General features: G+C 43.7%; 3 protein-coding genes across 3 annotated transcripts; all 3 read right to left on the bottom strand.

Moving 5' to 3' along the window:
• Positions 1-1,292: 1,292 nt before the first annotated feature.
• LOC118095542 (olfactory receptor 5V1-like) lies at positions 1,293-2,225 on the bottom strand. The gene has a single exon (XM_060282229.1). It carries the CDS (start codon positions 2,217-2,219, stop codon positions 1,293-1,295), a length of 927 nt encoding a protein of 308 aa, XP_060138212.1. The 5' UTR covers positions 2,220-2,225.
• A 7,947-nt stretch (positions 2,226-10,172) lies between these two features.
• LOC118095538 (olfactory receptor 5V1-like) lies at positions 10,173-11,117 on the bottom strand. Its single transcript, XM_035136787.2, has one exon. It carries the CDS (start codon positions 11,115-11,117, stop codon positions 10,173-10,175), a length of 945 nt encoding a protein of 314 aa, XP_034992678.2.
• Positions 11,118-16,528: 5,411 nt separating this feature from the next.
• On the bottom strand, positions 16,529-17,467 carry LOC118094890 (olfactory receptor 5V1-like). The gene has a single exon (XM_035135632.2). It carries the CDS (start codon positions 17,453-17,455, stop codon positions 16,529-16,531), a length of 927 nt encoding a protein of 308 aa, XP_034991523.2. The 5' UTR covers positions 17,456-17,467.
• Positions 17,468-20,676: the final 3,209 nt, after the last annotated feature.

The raw sequence follows: 20,676 nt of genomic DNA, 5'->3' as shown, positions 1-20,676 counted from the left end.
CAGGAGGAATCAATCTTCCTGCATCTTCCATGTGACAGCCCTTTAGATAATTAAAGATAGCTGTCATGTCTCCTCAGTCTTCTCTGGCTGAAGATAGGCTAAACATAGGAGACGGAGAGGATATCTATCTTCAAATATCTAAAGCACTGACAACATAGAAGATGGAGCAAACTCATGTCAGGTGACAACTTCAAAGCAGGTCATTGTCAGTTGATCACTCATAATTTAAAACAGATTAAATTCTGTTCTTCTTTTTCAGAGATTGGGTTAGTTTAGTAGATAATGATATTGTTGTTGTTGTTTAGTTGTTTAGTCATTTATTTCTCCCAAGAGCAAGTATCAGACACAAAGAGAAAAGTAGCAGAAAGCATGCCTCAACCCATCCTGAATATATTGGCCACAGTATCTGAGCAGCATTGGAGAAAGGGACTGCCAGATGGCGACACCTGTTTATAGACCCTATGGGCCAAACTGCATGTTACATCAATCACCTTAAAAGAAAAAACATGACCAACACCACCTCTTGTCCATTGAAAGGGAAAGCTTCTAGCAAGTGTCTTCCATATTTACCTGTATATGTTTCCTGAAAACGTCTCTTTGCTCTCAGGCTTATGGAAGCAATTAAGAAAAACATTTTCCATAATAGCTAGTAATCCTTTTTTAAAAAAATTGTGTGTATACAATTGCTATAAACTGCTTTGGGATGATGATGATGATGATGATGATGATGATGATGATGATGATGAAATAGCATCTTACATACCAGCATGTTGTTGTTTAGTCGTTTAGTCGTGTCCGACTCTTCGTGACCCCATGGACCATAGCACGGCAGGCACTCCTGTCTTCCACTGCCTCCCGCAGTTTGGTCAAACTCATGTTCGTAGCTTCGAGGACACTGTCCAACCATCTCATCCTCTGTCGTCCCCTTCTCCTTGTGTCCTCCATCTTTCCCGACATCAGGGTCTTTTCCAGAGAGTCTTCTCTCCTCATGAGGTGGCCAAAGTATTGCAGCCTCAGCTTCAGGATCTGTCCTTCCAGTGAGCACTCAGGGCTGATTTCCTTCAGAATGGATAGGTTTGATCTTCTTGCAGTCCATAGGACTCTCAAGAGTCTCCTCCAGCACCATAATTCAAAAGCATCAATTCTTCGGCGATCAGCCTTCTTTATGGTCCAGCTCTCATTTCCATACATCACTACTGGGAAAACCATAGTTTTACTATACGGACCTTTGTTGGCAAGGATATAGGATAGGATAATTGTATCTTAGCCATATATCTCACCCCCTTCCAACTTTATTGGCATTTATGAACGATGACCCTCATCAAAGCCCCTTTAACCTCCTTGTTCCTGAGACTGTAGATCAAGGGGTTCAACATGGGGGTTATCACCCCATACAACATGCTCACCAGCCTGTCCTGATCTGAATGGTGGCTGGAGGAAGGCCTTAAGTAAGTGAAGAAGATTGTCCCATAGAAGAGGCACACCACCGTAAGATGGGAGGCGCAAGTGGAGAAGGCCTTGCGTTTCCCTTCAGAAGAACGGATCCGAAGGATGGTGGAGATGATGTGGATGTAGGAGACTGATGTCACCAGAAAAGCCCCCACACCCAAAATCCCACCAACAATGAAGACAACCATCTCAGCTGCATAGGTGGAAGCACATGATAAGGCCAAGACTGGAGGGATGTCACAGTAGTATTGATTGACTCTATTAGATTTACAATAAGGTAGAGTGAAAGTCATGACTGTGTGCAGCAAGGAGTTGAGGAACCCTGTGACCCATGTACCAGCAGCCATCTGAAGACACAGCTTCTTGCTCATGATGACCGTGTATCGCAGAGGGTTGCATATGGCCACATAGCGGTCATAAGCCATGGCAGCTAAGAGGAAGACCTCCGTCCCTGCCAAGGCTACCAGGAAGTAGAGCTGCAGCACACAGCCAACAAAGGAAATGGTATTTTTCTCTGACAAGAGGTTCTCCAGCATCTTGGGCACTGTAGCTGTGGGGCAGAAGATGTCCAGCAGGGAAAGGTTAGTCAGGAAGAAATACATGGGGTTGTGCAGGTGAGAGTCAGCTCCTATGGCAAGAAGAATGGTGCCGTTCCCCACCAGGGTGACCAGGTAGATGAGCGAAAAGGCAGCAAAGAGGGAGAAGCGGACAGCTGGGAGATCAGAAAGGCCAATTAAGATGAATTCTGTCCCCACGGTGATGTTCTCCATCTTTCCTGCAAGTATTTGAAAGCAAAAATGTGAGATAATAAACATGTTGGAGGCTACAGGCATACACAAGTTAAGGCATTCTTTGCTTTCAAGGTGTTAGGCATTTAGCCTTTAGTCATACTAAGCAGGAATAGAAGGTCCCTGCCCAGACACTTTATAACTCTGAGAAGCAAAGATGACTTCCTAGTGATCACATTCATACCCTGTACCTGAATTTCACAGAGACCAATGTTTGGCCTGTGTGAGAAAACACAATGCTTAATTAGATGGTTCTTAGATCAGATCATCTGACAAAGTCATTTTTAGGTCCTTAAATTGCTGAGACCCGTCAGAACCTCTTTGTGCATTACATGTATTTTTTAATAATAATATTTATTCATTTTACAAGCAAAAACAAAGAAACAAACATAAAAACAAACAAACACAAATATTACTAATAAATTCATAATTTTTCTTGGACAGTGGTGTGTGACTCCCCCTAATCCCCTCCATCTGAATTTCATATCAAATCATCTTTGGCAGTTCCAGAATTCAATACCTCATCAAAATCTACCTGTAAAAAAGGATTCTTTAAACTTAAGCTATTATCTATATTTACACCGACAGCCTCTAACACTTTCACTAAAGGATATTGAATATTACAATATTTTCCAAGATATAACTTAAATTTCTTCCAATCTTCCTCCACCTCCTCTTCTTCCCGGTCGCGGAGTCTCCCAGTCAGTTCGGCAAGTTCCATAAAGTCTATCATCTTCATTTGTCAGTCATCTATAGTTGGTATGTCTTGACTCTTCCAATTCTTCGCAAGTAGTAGCCTCGCAGCAGTTGTGGCATGCAGAAAGAATGTAGTGTCCTTTTTGGGGATCATTGTGCATTACCTGTAAGTGGTGATATTGTCAATGGCCAACACCCGGTGTGGAAGCTGGAACACGTGTACTCAAGCTACAGGGCTTGGCAGGGAGTTGTTAACTAACTGCGGGGAACATGGAGACTGATAGTTTTATATACTCACTGCCAGATCCTCTTCCTCCTGGTCAACTGCTGGGTCATTATTTACAACTGGATTCACATTCTCTCTTGTGCGCCTGTCACCACATGAAGACTTTATTGTTCGACCATGAACCTGATTTATTTGTCCTATCCCTGCCGTTATTATTACCTGATGAAAAGTTCTGAAGAACTCAAAGGCCTCCACACCATTTCATTGCATTTTGGTTGGCCTGATCATAGTATTGCCCTTATATGGATTTTCACCTCATCTAAACCATATTTTTATTCAGCTGAGCATCCCTTCTACAACATTCTGTGTACGGCCCCCATTCCATGTACACCTGCCTTGATATATGAGTCTCATTTCGTCAAACTTATAAAATTACCAAACATATATCTTCCTCTCTTAAAAGGTAAAGGGACCCCTGACCATTAGGTCCAGTTGTGACCAACTCTGGGGTTGCGGCACTCATCTCGTGTTATTGGCCGAGGGAGCTGGCGTACAGCTTCCAGGTCATGTGGCCAGCATGACTAAGCCACTTCTGGCGAACCAGAGCAGCGCACGGAAACGCTGTTTACCTCCCCGCTGGAACTGTACCTATTTATCTACTTGCACTTTGACGTGCTTTCGAACTGCTAGGTTAAGCCTTTAAGCCACAAGGATGGCCCCTTTAAGCTTGTATCTTCTAATACTCACGGTCAATGATTTGTGCGTTTCCATTTCATCAAACAGTCACTCTTAAGAATGCCTCTCCATCTGCCTTGAGATCAAGGAAGGATTGCCTGTTCCTCCGACAGCTTCAACCTTCTCTTTTAAGTCTCGACGTGAGGAGCTCAAGGGAATAGCAGGCCCCAGAGCACACCAGCAGTGCCAGGAAGCACCTGTTTCCCTCCCATGACCAATGTCTTTTTTATGAAAACAGTTTTTATTAAATTTTTCAATTACAAACCAATTATATCATATCAATTATTCCAAATTATACAAATGCATATTAATTAAACCAAATATTATGCCAAATCATTAAAAAAATTGACTTCCCATGCTTCAAATTCTGGGGATTCTGGATAACGGTACCTGCTGCCATCCTAGTCCAAATTTCAAAATCTTATCATTATAGTCCATTATATTCCCGATCTTTTCCAACAGTTCTTTCTTGTTTTAATCTTCCTCTTTATCACAGCTTCTGAGATAAATATCAAACAAGATTAAACACAAAGACACTTTTCCTGTGTGGATTTTTTGTCCAGACCAGTCCAGCCTCCCCATAAATCCTTATTTTGCAAACTGGAATGTTTCCCCAGCTGCTCCGACATTCAAACAGGAGCAGGCGCCATCTTGCAGATCTCAAATGTTGTATTCCGGCTTCTGCTCCATAAATCCACCATTTGCAGGGTCACAGTTTTTCCAGACGGAGATCAGCCCAAAACAAATATTAACGATCTTCTCATAACAAATTTATGGCTCCCCCGCCCTTTAACTGCTCCTCTGCCTCCTTCCACGGCTCTTATCTTGTTCGAATTTAAAGTGTGTCAGAGATCGTGAATCCACTTGGGGAGCCTTTGCTCTTACAGACTTAACAAAATAACTTCCAGAAACATACAAAATCACAATCCTCTATTATATAAACTCCAATATCCACACAGTTTGTTTCCTAACTTCTCGTTTGTTCTAAAGTCTACGGACCGTCCGTCAAAGGAAGGTGGTGAGTACATCTTGAAAAAAGAAAAAGAAAAATTCACTTCCCTTTTTGTTCAGTCCCTCTTATCACTCAGCAGCTGGAATTTCTGGCAGTATCTTCTCCCCCGTCTTTTGAAGCATGTCCATAAATTTAAATCCAATTATTCCTCTTAAATTATGGAGATCGCGCTCGAACAGGGTGGCCTCCAAGAGTTCCAGCCCCCATGGGTGCTTGGCCCAGGGCCCCTACCCCTCGAAAGATTGGGGTGGGTTAAGGGGCATCTGCGGGCCTGCGGCCCCTCCCGTCATCCCAGGAGGGTGGGGAGGCTGCTTTACTCCCCTAGCAGCCGCCAGATTCCCCCATGGGGGTCGGAGAGATGGTAAAGGTCAGCCATTCTCCCGACGAGCGAAACCGGAAGTCCTCCCATGACCAATGTCAAGACAAAGTGATAGGTGATTTTCCAGCACCCATAAGCTCCAGTCCTGTGAATAATTGTCCAACTCTACACTTCCATTATTATGACTTTTTGAATACATGACTCCCTAGAATGTCAAGGAAGTCCAGCCCATGTTTTATGTGCTCCATTTCACCAGAGGATGGAACGGATTTTCTCCAGGTTTTACACAAAACCCAGGAGAATAGCAGCCAGGCAGGAGCTGTGACTATGCTTAAGTGGCCTTAGCTTTCAATGGCGAAAGAACAAATTCCATGTAACAGAAAATAAGTGGGGCCTGAGTAGAGAGGTCAGTTTCTGAACCTCCTGCCTAGAATCCCTTAGTCATGTGGGGGTGGCAACAGTATTCAATGGGGTAGTATTCAACGGGGGTAGGCACTTTCTATATGCTCAGAGCCACCTTCTTTCTCCCATCCCAGCATAAGTCACGGCTGAGTCCAGGGACTAAGGGCAAGCATGAAGACTCAACCCGAGGAAGCTGGCCCCATGTGTTTGAAGACTGTCCATAAAAATGTCTATAACTGATGGTACTCAGCGACCTCCAGGATGATGCCCAAGCCCCATAGTGATCCTAAAACCACAGGGAGATTGTGGTGCCTGCAAATATTGATATTGAAATTTAACTATAGCCGTACACACTTCTCTCCTCCAAAAATGGGACCATGTAATTCTTTCTTACTCCTTAATGAGTCCCAAAGAGCATTGTTAACATTTATCTCTGCGTGCATGGTGATGTAAAAATAATGCCACCAAGAGTAATAAGATGTCATCCAAAGTGTATGGATTTGAAGTCCCCAGGACTCTCATAGGGATTAGCACACATAAGGCCAATTTGGAAGGCGCTATGCACCATCCCTAGTGCTTCCTGCTCAATTATGTGGTTACCCGGGGGGGAGGGGCTCTACCATGTCAGATTTCAACTCTAGAAGGAACTCTCCTCTATAGAAGACAATTTCCTCCATATAGAAAAGTAGATGCCAAGGGAGAACAGATGTTTTGTCTTCCATCTGAAATGGCAGGAATCGGACGCTCGCTCGTTCTCCCACCTGTGATAAAAGAAGGATAAATTCCAGTGATGTGGATTTAAAACTTGGCCCAAATTAGGTCTGAAATACCAGGGGATTGTTTGTTTCGTTTATTTAGAAAAGCGTTTATATACAATGGTTCCTCGGTTTAAGTACACAATTGGTTCCGGAAGTCTGTACTTAACCTGAAGCGTACTTAACCTGAAGCGAACTTTCCCATTGAAAGTAATGCAAAGTGGATTAATCCGTTCCAGGCGGGTCTGCGGAGTACTTAAACTGAAAGTACTCAAACCGAAGCGTACTTAAACCGAGGTGCGACTGTATTGTACAACGTAACATGGCTGTGTATAACAATGTATACGATAAAATCTAAAACATCATAAAAGCAAGAAATAATTCTCATTAGAGTGACTGCATTAAACAGTTACGCAGGCCTGTCGACATTAAAAAAAAAGTGTTGCCAGAGTTAGTGGATATTGAATGCTTTATTAATTATCCCTGCTACCGACGTGTGTTTTCCACAGGAGTTTTAGAAATCGTTGTATGGAGGGAATCAGTTCTGAGTGACACCCGCAGGGAAAGGGAGCTAAGAGCATCCTGCTAGTTTCAGATTGTCATGCTGTTTGGCAGTAGCACACTGCTTTGTGAAGTTTCCTCCTCCTAATCTACTCTCTGTGGATCATTTGTCATCTTGCAAATACTTGTTTTTCAGTGTGTGGAGTGGACATGCAATATACCAGAGTGGGGAGGTGATATTTGAAAACGCTGGTAATTTGCATAGAAAGACTTGTGTGAAACTTGCATTTCTTGGGTTTGAAAATGAAGTGAGTGGGTTTCCCCTCTAGATGCTGAAAAGTGGTTAATGAAGAGTGGAAACTTGAAGAGGCATTCATGTTCATAGAAGTAAGAAACACTACTACTGTATTAAAAAAACCCACAATGGTGTGACAAGAGTTTATTGACAGTGAGACTGGATTACACAACACATCCCCAACTCACAACAGTATGTTAACATTATGTTAAGATTGCATTTAACTGTATAGGGGGGGATATATAACAGCATTGGATATCGTAACCTAGGCATATATTATGTCCATAGATTGTGAATGTCCTGTCATTGAGACCTCCTGGGGTACATTCCATAGTATTTTCACCAAAATTAGGGGATATTGTATCCATTCCAATCCTAAAATGCTCCTTCTGGGATATCTAAAAATTCACTCCATGGAAGTTCTATTGAACCCATTAGCAACAGCTAAAGAAATACAGCAGAACAAAAACAAAAACCACATTGCCACCCGCGTCCCACACTGGAGTCGGGAAGTGATTAAAAACTATAGTAATTTACATCAGAAAACTTGTGTGCAACTTGCATTTTCTGGGGTTGGAAATGGAGTGGGTTTTCCCCCCTAGAAGTGGAAAAGTGATAAATGGAGAGGGGAAAGTTGAAGAGACAGATGTTCACAGATCAGAAGTAAGAAACACAACTACCGTGTTTCTCCAAAAATAAGACACCGTCTTATATTTATTTTTCCTCAAAAACCTACAAGGTTAAACTGCCTATCACTATGGCTTATTTTCGGGGTATGGCTTATTTTCAGGGTGTGGCTTATTTTCGGGGTATGGCTTATTTTTTTGGAGAAACACGGTATTAAAAAAACCAGTGGTGTGGCAGATTTTATTGAGAGTGAAACTGGATTACACAACACATCTCAACATGTTAGAACAAAAGTCCAAACAGGTAATTAATAGTGGCATCTATTTATGCTTGTCATTCCGCTAACATTTCAGTGTGAAGAAATAACATTACATATATGATTCCATGTTTCTATGATTTATTTACTTCATTTTTATTGCACTCTTCAATCTTAAGGCAATTTACACAAAACCACACAGACACACTTTACCCCCACAATAATCCTGTGAGGTAAGTTGAATTGTGTGATTGGCTGAGTGGGGACTTTGAAAGTGGATTTTCCTGGACCTCATCTGAAACTCAAACTGTGATATCATGCTTAGATATAGCAGGGTTGGACAGTAGCCTGAGGGTCATCTAATTCAGCACCCTCCCCGGTAATTCAGGAATCTCAAAGCATCCATGGCACATGGTCACCCTGTGTCAGGAGTATGGGCAGGAGTCAGGCACCGGGGCCTGTAGTGCTTTGCAGGACTGGGGCCTGCCTCAGCTTGTGCTGGAGAAGCAAGGAGTGGCCACACAGGTGAAGACCTCAGCTTGTGCTGGAGAGGCAAGGAGTGGCCGCACAGGTGAGGCCACTTGATACCTCACTGCACCTGGTGGCAGGAGCTGGGAGGGATAAAAGCTCAGCATTTCCCTTCAGCTCTTTGCCACAGCAACGCTATCCCTGCCTGGTTGCCTCTGGCCTCTTGCTCCTTGGACCCTCGCCTTGCCGACGCCTTGATCCTCGACCCTTGGACCCTTGCCTTGCCGACTCCTTGCTCCTTGACCCTGCGACTGCCTGCTGCTGGACCCTCAGCCCTGACCTGTTCCTGCTTCTACATCACCATCTTGCCTCTGGTCCTGACGTCCTCAGTCAGGGCTTCACTCGCCCACCGACCGGACCGTGACACCCTGTTGTTCTTTAGTCACTTAATCATGTCTGACTTTTGTGACCCCATGGACCAGAGCACGCCAGACACTCCTGTCTTCCACTGCCTCCTGCACTTTGGTCAAACTCATGTTAGTAGCTTCGAGAATATTGTCCAACCATCTCATCCTCTGTCGTCCCTTCAGCCTCTCCTTTAAACACTCCAGTGAAGGAGTGTCCACCCCCCTCCACTGTTGAACAGCTCTTACCATCAGGAAGATCTTCTTGACAATTAGTTTGACAGTCCTATCTTGTAATTTGAATCCATTTGTTTCGGTCCTACCATCTGGAGCAGGAGGAATCAATCTTCCTGCATCTTCCATGTGACTGCCCTTCAGATAAATAAAATATAGCTATCATGTCTCCTCAGTCTTCTCTTTTCCAGGCTAAACATAGGAGATGGAGAGGATATCTTCAAATATCTAAAGGGCTGACAACATAGAAGATGGAGCAGGTACAACTTCAAAGCAGGTCATTGTCAGTTGATCAATCATAATTTGAAACAGATTAAATTCTGTTCTTCTTTTTCAGAGATTGGGTTATTTTAGTAGGTAATCATATAGGATAGGATAATTGTATCTTAGCCATATATTTTCCCCACCCCCTTCCAACTTTATTGGCGTTTATGAACAATAGGTAAAGGGGCCCCTGACCATCAGGTCCAGTCGTGTCCGACTCTGGGGTTGCAGCGCTCATCTCGCTCTATAGGCCGAGGGAGCCGGCGTTTGCCCGCAGACAGCTTCCGGGTCATGTGGCCAGCATGACAAAGCTGCTTCTGGCAAACCAGAGCAGTGCATGGAAACGCCGTTTACCTTCCTGACGGAGCAGTCCCTATTTATCTACTTGCACTTTGATGTGCTTTCAAACTGCTAGGTGGGCAGGAGTTGGGACCGAGCAACAGGAGCTCACCCCATCACAGGGATTCGAACCGCCGACCTTCTGATCAGCAAGCCCTAGACTCTGTGGTTTAACCCACAGCACCACCTGGGTCGCAAAATAGTTTGTGTTCGGGCTCGTCTGGGATTTGAACCCGGGACCTCTCACACCCAAAGCGAGAATCATACCCCTAGACCATGCATAGGCAACCTTGTCTCTCCAGATGTTTTGGAACTACAACTCCCATGATTCCTAGCTAACAGGGCCGGTGGTCAGGGATCATGGGAGTTGTAGTTCCAAAACATCTGGAGAGCCAAGGTTGCCTATGCCTGTCTTAGACCAACGAGCCGGCTATGAACAATGACCCTCCTCAAAGCCCCTTTAACCTCCTTGTTCCTGAGGCTGTAGATCAAGGGGTTCAACATGGGGGTTATCACCCCATACAACATGCTCACCAGCCTGTCCTGATCTGGATGGTGGCTGGAGGAAGGCCTTATGTAAGTGAAGATGGTCGTCCCATAGAAGAGGCACACCACCGTAAGATGGGAGGCGCAAGTGGAGAAGGCCTTGCGCTTCCCCTCGGAAGAACGGATCCGAAGGATGGTGGAGATGATGTAGATGTAGGAGACCAGCGTCACCAGAAAAGCCCCCACACCAAAAATCCCACCAACAATGAGTACAACCATCTCAGCTGCATAGGAGGAAGCACATGATAAGGCCAAGACTGGAGGGATGTCACAATAATATTGATTGACCCTGTTCAATTTGCAATAAGGTAGAGTAAAGGTCATGACTGTGTGCAGCAAGGAGTTGAGGAACCCTGTGAGCCATGTACCAGCAGCCATCTGAAGACAAAGCTTCTTGCTCATGACGACCGTGTATCGCAGAGGGTTGCATATGGCCACATAGCGGTCATAAGCCATGGCAGCTAAGAGGAAGACCTCTGTCCCTGCCAAGGCTACCAGGAAGTAGAGCTGCAGCACACAACCAACAAAGGAAATGGTATTTCTCTCTGACAAGAGGTTCTCCAGCATCTTGGGTACCGTAGCTGTGGGGCAGAAGATGTCCAGCAGGGAAAGGTTAGTCAGGAAGAAATACATGGGGTTGTGCAAGTGGGAGTCAGCTCCTATGGCAAGAAGAATGGTGCCATTCCCCACCAGGGTGACCAGGTAAATGAGCAAAAAGGCAGCAAAGAGGGAGAAGCGGACAGCTGGGAGATCAGAAAGGCCCATTAGGATGAATTCTGTCACCACGGTGATGTTCTCCATTTCTCCTCTGTGAGAGGAACTTTCCTGCAAGCATTTGAAAGCAAAAATGTGAGATAATAAACATGTTGGAGGCTACAGGCATACACAAGTTAAGGCATTCTTTGCTTTCAAGGTGTTAGGCATATAGCCTTTAGTCATGCTAAGCAGGAATAGAAGGTCCCTGCCCAGACACTTTATAACTCTGAGAAGCAAAGATTACTTCCTCGTGATCACATTCATACCCTGTACCTGAATTTCTCAGAGACCAATGTTTGGCCTGTGTGAGAAACACAATGCTTAATAAGATGGTTCTTAGATCAAATCATCTGACAAAGTTATTTTTAGATCTTTAAATTACTGAGACCCGTCAGAACCTCTTTGTGCATCACATATAAGTGGTGATATTGTCAATGGCCAACACCCGGTGTGGAAGCTGGAACACGTGTACTGAAGCTACAGGGCTTGACAGGGAGTTGTTAATTAACTGCGGGGAACATGGAGACTGATAGTTTTATATACTCACTGCCAGATCCTCTTCCTCCTGGTCAACTGCTGGGTCATTATTTACAACTGGATTCACATTCTCTCTTGTGCGCCTGTCACCACATGAAGACTTTATTGTTCGACCATGAACCTGATTTATTTGTCCTATCCCTGCTGTTGTTATTACCTGATGAAAAGCTCTGAAGAACTCAAAGGCCTCCACACCATTTCATGACATTTTGGTTGGCCTGATCGTAGTATTGCCCTTATATGGATTTTCATCTCATCTAAACCATATTTTTATTCATCTGAGCATCCCTTCTACAACATTCTGTGTACGGCCCCCATTACATGTATACCTGCCTTGATATCATAGCTGCCAAGTTATCCCTTTTTTTAAGGGATTTTCCATTATGCTGAATAGGCTTCCTCGCGAGAAAAGGGAAAACTTGGCAGCTATGCTTGATATACGAGTCTCATTTCGTCAAACTTATAAAATTACCAAACATATCTTTTCCTGTCTTAAAAGGTAAAGGGACCCCTGACCATTAGGTCCAGTTGTGACCGACTCTGGGGTTGCAGCACTCATCTCGCCTTATTGGCTGAGGGAGCCGGCGTACAGCTTCCAGGTCATGTGGCCAGCATGACAAAGCCACTTCTGGCAAACCAGAGCAGCACACGGAAATGCCGTTTACCTTCCCACTGTAGCGGTACCTATTCATCTACTTGCAATTTGACGTGCTTTCAAACTGCTAGGTTAAGCCTTTAAACCACAAGGATGGCCCCTTTAAGCTTGTATCTTCTAATACTCACGGTCAATGATTTGTGCGTTTCCATTTCGTCAAACAGTCACTCTTAAGAATGCCTCTCCATCTGCCTTGAGATCAAGGAAGGATTGCCTGTTCCTCCGACAGCTCAGCCTTCTCTTTTAAGTATCGACATGAGGAGCTCAAGGGAATAGCAGGCCTCAGAGCACACCAGCAGTGCCAGGAAGCACCTGTTTGCCTCCCATGACCATTGCCAATGTCAAGACAAAGTGATGGGTGATTTTCCAGCACCCTTAAGCTCCAGTCCTGTGAATAATTGTCCAACTCTACATTTCCATTATTATGATTTTTTGAATACATGACTCCCTAGAATGTTAAGGAAGTCCAGCCCATGTTTTATGTGCTCCATTTCACCAGAGGATGGAACAGATCTTCTCCAGGTTTTACACAAAACTCAGGAAAATAGCAGCCAGGCAGGAACTGTGACTTTGCTTAAGTGTCCTTAGCTTTCAATGGCGAAGGAACAAATTCCATGAAACAGAAAATAAGTGGGGCCTGAGTAGAGAGATCAGTTTCTGAACCTCCTGCCTAGAATCCCTTAGTCATGTGGGGGTGGCAGCAGTATTCAATGGGGTAGTATTCAACAGGGTTAGGCACTTTGTATATGCTCAGAGCCACTTTCTTTCTCACATCCCAGAATAAGTCACGGCTGAGTCCAGGCACTAAGAGCAAGCATGAAGACTCAAACCGAGCAAGCTGGCCCTATGTGTTTGAAGACTGTCCATAAAAATGTCTATAACTGATGGTACTCAGTGACCTCCAGGATGAAGCCCAAGCCCTATAGTGATCCTAAAACCACAGGGAGAATGTGGTGCCTGCAAATATTGATATTGAAATTTAACTATAGCCATACACACTTCTCTCCTCCGAAAATGGGACCATGCAATTCTTTCTTACTCCTTAATGAGTCCCAAAGAGCATTGTTAACATTTATGGTGCAGTCTCCATCTCATCTGCTACCACAGAGCTCCTTCCAGAAAGATAAATGCTCTGCATGCATGGTGATGTAAAAATAATGTCACCAAGAGTAATATGATGTCATCCGAAGTGTATGGATTTGAAGCCTCCAGGACTCTCACATAAGGCCAATTTGGAAGGTGCTATGCACCATCCCTAGTGCTTCCTGATCAATCATGTGGTTACCTTGGGGAGGGGAGCTCCACCATGCCAGATTTCAACTCTAGAAGGAACTTTCCTCTATAGAAGACAATTTCCTCCATATAGAAAAGTAGATGCCAAGGGAGAACAGCTGTTTTGTCTTCCATCTGAAATGGCAGGAATCATCCCTATAGGACTCGGACGCTCGCTCGCTCTCCCACCTGTGATAAAAAAATGATAATTTCCAGTGATGTGGATTTATAACTTGGCCCAAATTAGGTCTCAAATACCAGGGGATTGTTTGTTTTGTTTATTTAGAAAAGTGTTTATATACAGTGGTACCTCAGTTTAAGTACACAATTGGTTCTGGAAGTCTGTACAGTACTTAACCTGAAGCGTACTTAACCTGAAGCGAACTTTCCCATTGAAAGTAATGGAAAGTGGATTAATCCGTTCCAGGCGGGTCCGCGGAGTACTTAAACTGAAAGTACTCAAACCGAAGCGTACTTAAACCGAGGTATGACTGTATTGTACAACGTAACATGGCTGTGTACAAAAATGTATACGATAAAACCTAAACCTTAATAAAAGCAAGAAATAATTCTCATTAGAGTGACTGCATTAAACAGTTACGCAGGCCTGTCTACATTAAAAAAAATAGTGTTGCCAGAGCTAGTGGATATTGAATGCTTTATTAATTATCCCTGCTACCGACGTGTGTTTTCCACAGGAGTTTTAGAAATCGTTGTATGGAGGGAATCATACCAGCAGGGAAAGGGAGATAAGAGCATCTTGCTAGTTTCAGATTGTCATGCTGTTTGGCAGTAGCACACTGCTTTGTGAAGTTTCCTCCTCCTAATCTACTCTCTGTGGATCATTTGTCATCTTGCAAATACTTGTTTTTCAGTGTGTGGAGTGGACATGCAATATACCAGAGTGGGGAGGTGATATTTGAAAACTCTGGTAATTTCCATAGAAAGACTTGTGTGAAACTTGCATTTCTTGGGTTTGAAAATGAAGTGAGTTTGAAAATGAAAATGAAGTGAGTGGGTTTCCCCTCTAGATGCTGAAAAGTGGTTAATGAAGAGTGGAAACTTGAAGAGGCATTCATGTTCATAGAAGTAAGAAACACATTCTTTTTAAAAAAAAAAACAACCACAATGGTGTGACAAGAGTTTATTGACAGTGATACTGGATTAAACAACACATCTCTCTACATGTTAGAAGAAAAGCCCAAACAGATAATTGATAGTGGAATCTATATAAGCATTTTTACTCCACCTCAAGGTATGTACAAAACAAAACACACACACACACACATGCTTAGGGCCCATTAACTCACCAAGAAATTTGTCTGGCTCCTTCAAAAATGGTATCCCACCCCCACCCCACCCCAAACTCACAACAGTATGTTAACATTATGTTAAGATTGCATTTAACTGTAGAGGGGGGGATATGTAGCAGCACTGGATACCGTAACCTAGGCATATACCATATTATGTACATAAATTGTGAATGTCCTGTCATTCAGACGTTCTGGGGTACAATCCATCGTATTTTCACCAAAATTATGGGATATTGTATCCATCTCAACCCTAAGATGCTCCTTCTGGGATATCTAAAAATTCACTCCATGAAAGTTCTATTGAACCTATTAGCAACAGCCAAATAAATACAGGGAGGGGGACCCTACTACATCAGGGTAGCCAATGTGATGCCCGCCACATGGTTTTGGACTACAACTCCCATCAGTCCCACTCAGCCTGGCCAGTGGTAGAGGATGATGGGAATTGGAGTCCAAAACATCTGGAGCGGACAGCAACAAGTTGATTATCCCTGCACTGTGCTTATATTTTAATTAATATGACCTAAAGACAGGAGTGCCTGCCGTGCTCTGGTCCATGGGGTCACGAAGAGTCGGACACGACTAAACGACTAAACAACAACAACAACAAAGAACTGTTTATGATAGCCTAACATATAAAATTTTAAATGATCTATTTAGATGTAAGTTAAAGTTTTATTTAACTTCAAGGGGGTATAACAAACAAACAAAAGATAGGTGCAAAAAGAATCAGGAGATATTGTATATGTTATCTGCACTTAATTACCATTGAAATAAATGAGAATTAGTTGCAGCTACTTCTGGCTGCAATCTTAACCTTAAAGGTAAAGGTAAAGGTACCCCTGACCATTAGGTCCAGTCACGGATGACTCTGAAGTTGCGGCACTCATCTTGCTCTATAGGCTGAGGGAGCCAGCGTTTGTCTGCAGACAGCTTCCAGGTCATGTGGTCAACATGACTAAGCCACTTCTGGTGAACCAGAGCAGCGCACGGAAACGCCATTTACCTTCCCACCGGAGCAGTACCTATTTATGTACTTGCACTTTGATGTGCTTTCGAACTGCTAGGTTAGCAGGAGCTGGGACCGAACAACGGGAGCTCACCCTGTCGCAGGGATTCAAACCGCCAACCTTACGATCGGCAAGCCCTAGGCTCAATGGTTTAACCCACAGCGCCACCCACGTTAATAAATGAGAATTAATTGCAGCTACTTCTGGCTGCAATCTTAACCTTACTTCACTGCTAGTAATCCCTGCTGAAGTCAATGGAGTTTTCTTCTGATGACTGTTTGTCTGGATAAAATAAAAGATTCTTGTGTGGTCCCACTTATTGTTGTTGTTCTTAATATACTGAGTACATGAGCAAAAGAAAGAAAGAGGATCCCACCCCAAGTTACTTACAATATACATTTTGACAGCGAGTGAGAAATCAGGTAAAAGAGAGGAGGGAAAATCAGTTACAAAAGGAGGAGTGCGAGCAAGAAAAAAACATGTATATTTAGGTTTTCGTTTCAGATGAGGAGTGAGAGTTTAAGCAAAAGTTTTCAGGGAGCAGATGGCTTTGAAGGGGTATTTACAAATGCTGCTTTTCCTTGGTTCAGAATCAGGGTTACATGGGTGCCCATTTCATATTGTTGAGAAATAGACTACATAGCTAAGCCACCCTTTCCCTTCCCAACTTCAATAGCGTTTATGAGCAATTACTCTTTCCAAGGCCCCTTTCACCTCCTTGTTCCTGAGGCTGTAGATCAAGGGGTTCAACATTGGGGTTATGACCCCATACAACATGCTCACCATCCTGTCCTGATCTGGATGGTGGCTGGAGGTAGGCCTTGCATAAGTGAAGATGGTTGTCCCATAAAAGAGGCACACCACAATTAGATGGGAGGCACAAGTGGAAAATGCCTTGCGCTTCCCCTCGGCAGAACGGATCCTAAGGATGGTGGAGATGATGTAGATGTAGGAGACCAGCGTCACCATAAAAGCCCCCACACCAAAGATGCCACCAAAAATAAGTACAACCATCTCAGCTGCATAAGTAGAAGCACATGATAAGGCCAAGACTGGAGGGATGTCACAATAATATTGATTGACCCTGTTCAATTTGCAATAAGGTAGAGTAAAGGTCATCACTGTGTGCAGCAAGGAGTTGAGGAACCCTGTGACCCATGTACCAGCAGCCATCTGAAGACAAAGCTTCTTGCTCATGACGACCGTGTATCGCAGAGGGTTGCATATGGCCACATAGCGGTCATAAGCCATGACAGCTAAGAGGAAGACCTCCGTCCCTGCCAAGGCTACCAGGAAGTAGAGCTGCAGCACACAGCCAACAAAGGAAATGGTATGTCTCTCTGACAAGAGGTTCTCCAGCATCTTGGGCACCGTAGCTGTGGGGCAGAAGATGTCCAGCAGGGAAAGGTTAGTCAGGAAGAAATACATGGGGTTGTGCAGGTGAGAGTCAGCTCCTATGGCAAGAAGAATGGTGCCGTTCCCCACCAGGGTGACCAGGTAGATGAGAAAAAAGGCAGCAAAGAGGGAGAAGCGGACAGCTGGGAGATCAGAAAGTCCGGTGAGGATAAATTCTGTCACTAGGGTGCCATTCTCCATATCTCTGCTCAGAGATAAGGTATCCTGCAAGATGTGGAAAGCATCAGAGATATATTAAGAATGTTGAAGTCTGCACTCATAGATAATTGAAGGCCGCCTTTGCTTGTAAAGGTATTTGACAAATAGTTTTAAGGGTATTTGACTAGGTAAGAATGGAACATCCTTGTTCAGAAGCTTAGTGCCTCTCTTACCAGCTACTGAGTCTCCCTATCACCTTCAAGCACAACTTCTGAAATTGGAGAACTCTTGTGTTTCAAACACAATGCTCAATTAGCAGGATCTTTCCTCTAACTCAGCAGGGTAATTCTTAGGTTCTGATACTACAGCTCTTCCCCTTCCTGGTCATTTGCTTGGTCACAGTGGACAGCTGGATATTCTCCCCCATCCCAGGATTCTAACAGGGCTTTCCCAGCTTGTATGTAACATGCGAGTCTTCTTTGGGGAGACTCTAGCAGGGGCAATGTAGCTTACTGGCAGAAGACATGCTTTGTCCAAGTCCAATCCCAAGCACCTCCCGGTGGGCAGGTGGGGTATGGGGTAACTCAGTATAATGCATCTTCCTATGTTCAATAAGCTCATTCATTTGGTCTGCTGACATATGGTGTGTTTTGTACTTGTTTATGAAGGTGAATTTATTGTTGGTTTTATGCTGTTCACTGCTGTTATATCCCACCACCCCACCACCCCAGTCCTCCTCAATGTCAGCAGTATAGAATTTTTTGGAAATAAATCTTTCCTAATACTGTGGTTTCTTTTTCCCGACTCTCCCTTATTTATGCCCATTTATAACTTGAGCTATCCCATACACCTCAACAAATTAGCATTGTTTTTAAAATGACCTTTCTGTCATCCCTCCCGCCATTATTTATCTCTCTCACACCCATCCACTCTTCCATCCTTCCATGGTGGGTTTATTAAAGATATACCATAAGGTTTACTAAAACAAAAAAATTTCCTCTGAGTTTTTTCCCATTTTGAAACGTTAATTGTACCAGCTTGTACATAACTTGTAACAGCTATGTAGAGCTAAAAAGAAAAAATAGAACTCTGCTGGATCTCATGAAAGGGTCATTTCATCCATCTTCCTATTCATATCCAGCCAGATGTTTCTGGAAAACCCACAAACAGAGAATGAAGAGAACAGCGATCCTAGTTTATTTACACTCAGTCCCTGCTGAACCAGCAAGCCTCTTTAACCTGGCTTTAACCTAATCTTCCACTTAGCTGTTATAGCTAGCAGCCCCTGAGAGATCATGCTTCATGAATTTGCCTATTCTTTCCTTAAAACCATCTAAACCAGCAGCTCTTACTGCAACTTCAGTAATTAATGGAAAATTCCATTAATTAAATACACATTATTGTTTGAAGTACTTTCTATTCTCCTGAACTGATTACAGCCAATCAATTTCTTTGGGTGTTTCTGGATTCTAGTACTGGATTACAAGCATCAACTATTTCTTTCACAGTGTTATATATACATTTCTTCTAGAATGACAGTTGCTATCTTCCCAAGTCTTCCAATTTTTTTAAAACAACAACAACTTGGAAGTTGAGTTCGCCCTCAGTCAACTTCTTTCTTGGCAATTTTTCTGGAGATACTACGTCGTACAGTAACATCGAATTTAGCCTCCCAGCCCAGGGGCTTTTGGTGCACCCTGCAACACACTTAACAGAGGCTCCTTTGCATGTCTGCTCTCTCCTCCTGGCTCACCTCCCATCTTGAGATTGTGACCTGATGCAGACACTGGGGCTCCAGTTTCAGCCTGCTTCTTCCTTCTTCCTTCTTCATTGACTTCGCTTTGTTACCTCCTAGCCGGATAAAGAGTTTTGAAGAACTCAAAAACTGGCACACCATTTCATGGCATTTGGGTTGGCCTAATAAAACAGTGCGCTAATTACAGATTTTTGAATATTTCTGCAAGACGGTTTATTGAAGTCATATTTCTATTCACCTGAGCATCCCTTGTACCACTCCCTTTCCAGGTGTACTTACTTCTATTTATGAGCCTCATTTCTTCCCACCATACTAACTTAGAAACTGAACCTGGGCTTTTTTCCAGGGGGAACTCACAGGAACTCAGTTCCGGCACCTCTCAGGTGGGTGTCATTGCCATTCTAAGAGAACGAGGAGGTGTTCATAGTGAGTTCTGGCACTTCTTTTTCTAGAAAAATAGCACGGAATTTAGCTTTTCCCATATTCCTTAATCCTAGTCCTAGCTATGGCCCCAATACATACTCACTGGCAATGACTGGTGTGCATCCATTTTTCCAAACAGTCACAGTGAAGAACTCCTCTCTCCTATGCCTTGAGATCAAGGAAGGATTGTCTGTTCCTCTGGCAAACCCAACACCCTCCTTTAAATCTCAACATAAGGAGCACAAGGGAATACCAGGCTGCAGAGCTTATTCAGCAATGCCAGCAAATATATCCCAATTGGCCAATGTCAATGCATGATTTCCTAGCACCATTAATGATCTGCATTCTAGATGGTAATCCCCCAGAGTTTGGCTTATTTCTCCCAAGAGCAAGTATCAGACACAAAGAGAAAAGTAGCAGAAAGCATGCCTCAACCCATCCTGAATATATTGGCCACAGTATCTGAGCAGCATTGGAGAAAGGGACTGCCAGATGGCGACACCTGTTTATAGACCCTATGGGCCAAACTTTATATGTTTCCTGAAAACTTCTCTTTGCTCTCAGGCTTATGCAAGCAATTAAGAAAAACATTATCCATAATAGCTAGTGATCCTTTTTTTTAAAAAAAAATGTGTGTATATACAATTGCTATAAACTGCTTTGGAATGATGATGATGATGAAATAGCATCTTACATACCAGCATGTTGTTGTTTAGTTGTTTAGTCATGTCCGACTCTTCGTGACCCCATGGACCAGAGCATGCCAGGCACTCCTGTCTTCCACTGCCTCCCGCAGTTTGGTCAGACTCATGTTCGTAGCTTCAAGAACACTGTCCAGCCATCTCGTCCTCTGTCATCCCCTTCTCCCAACATCAGGGTCTTTTCCAGAGAGTCTTCTCTCTCATGAGGTGGCCAAAGTATTGTAGCCTCAGCTTCAGGATCTGTCCTTCCAGTGAGCACTCGGGGCTGATTTCCTTCAGAATGGGTAAGTTTGATCTTCTTGCAGTCCATGGGACTCTCAAGAGTCTCCTCCAACACCTTAATTCAAAAGCATCAATTCTTCGGCGATCAGCCTTCTTTATGG

Source organism: Zootoca vivipara, chromosome 13, assembly GCF_963506605.1.
Source record: "Zootoca vivipara chromosome 13, rZooViv1.1, whole genome shotgun sequence".
In the NCBI taxonomy this organism is placed as follows: Eukaryota; Metazoa; Chordata; class Lepidosauria; order Squamata; family Lacertidae; genus Zootoca; species Zootoca vivipara.
Note: the sequence above shows the minus strand (reverse complement) of the source record. Positions and strands in the feature narration are given on the sequence as shown.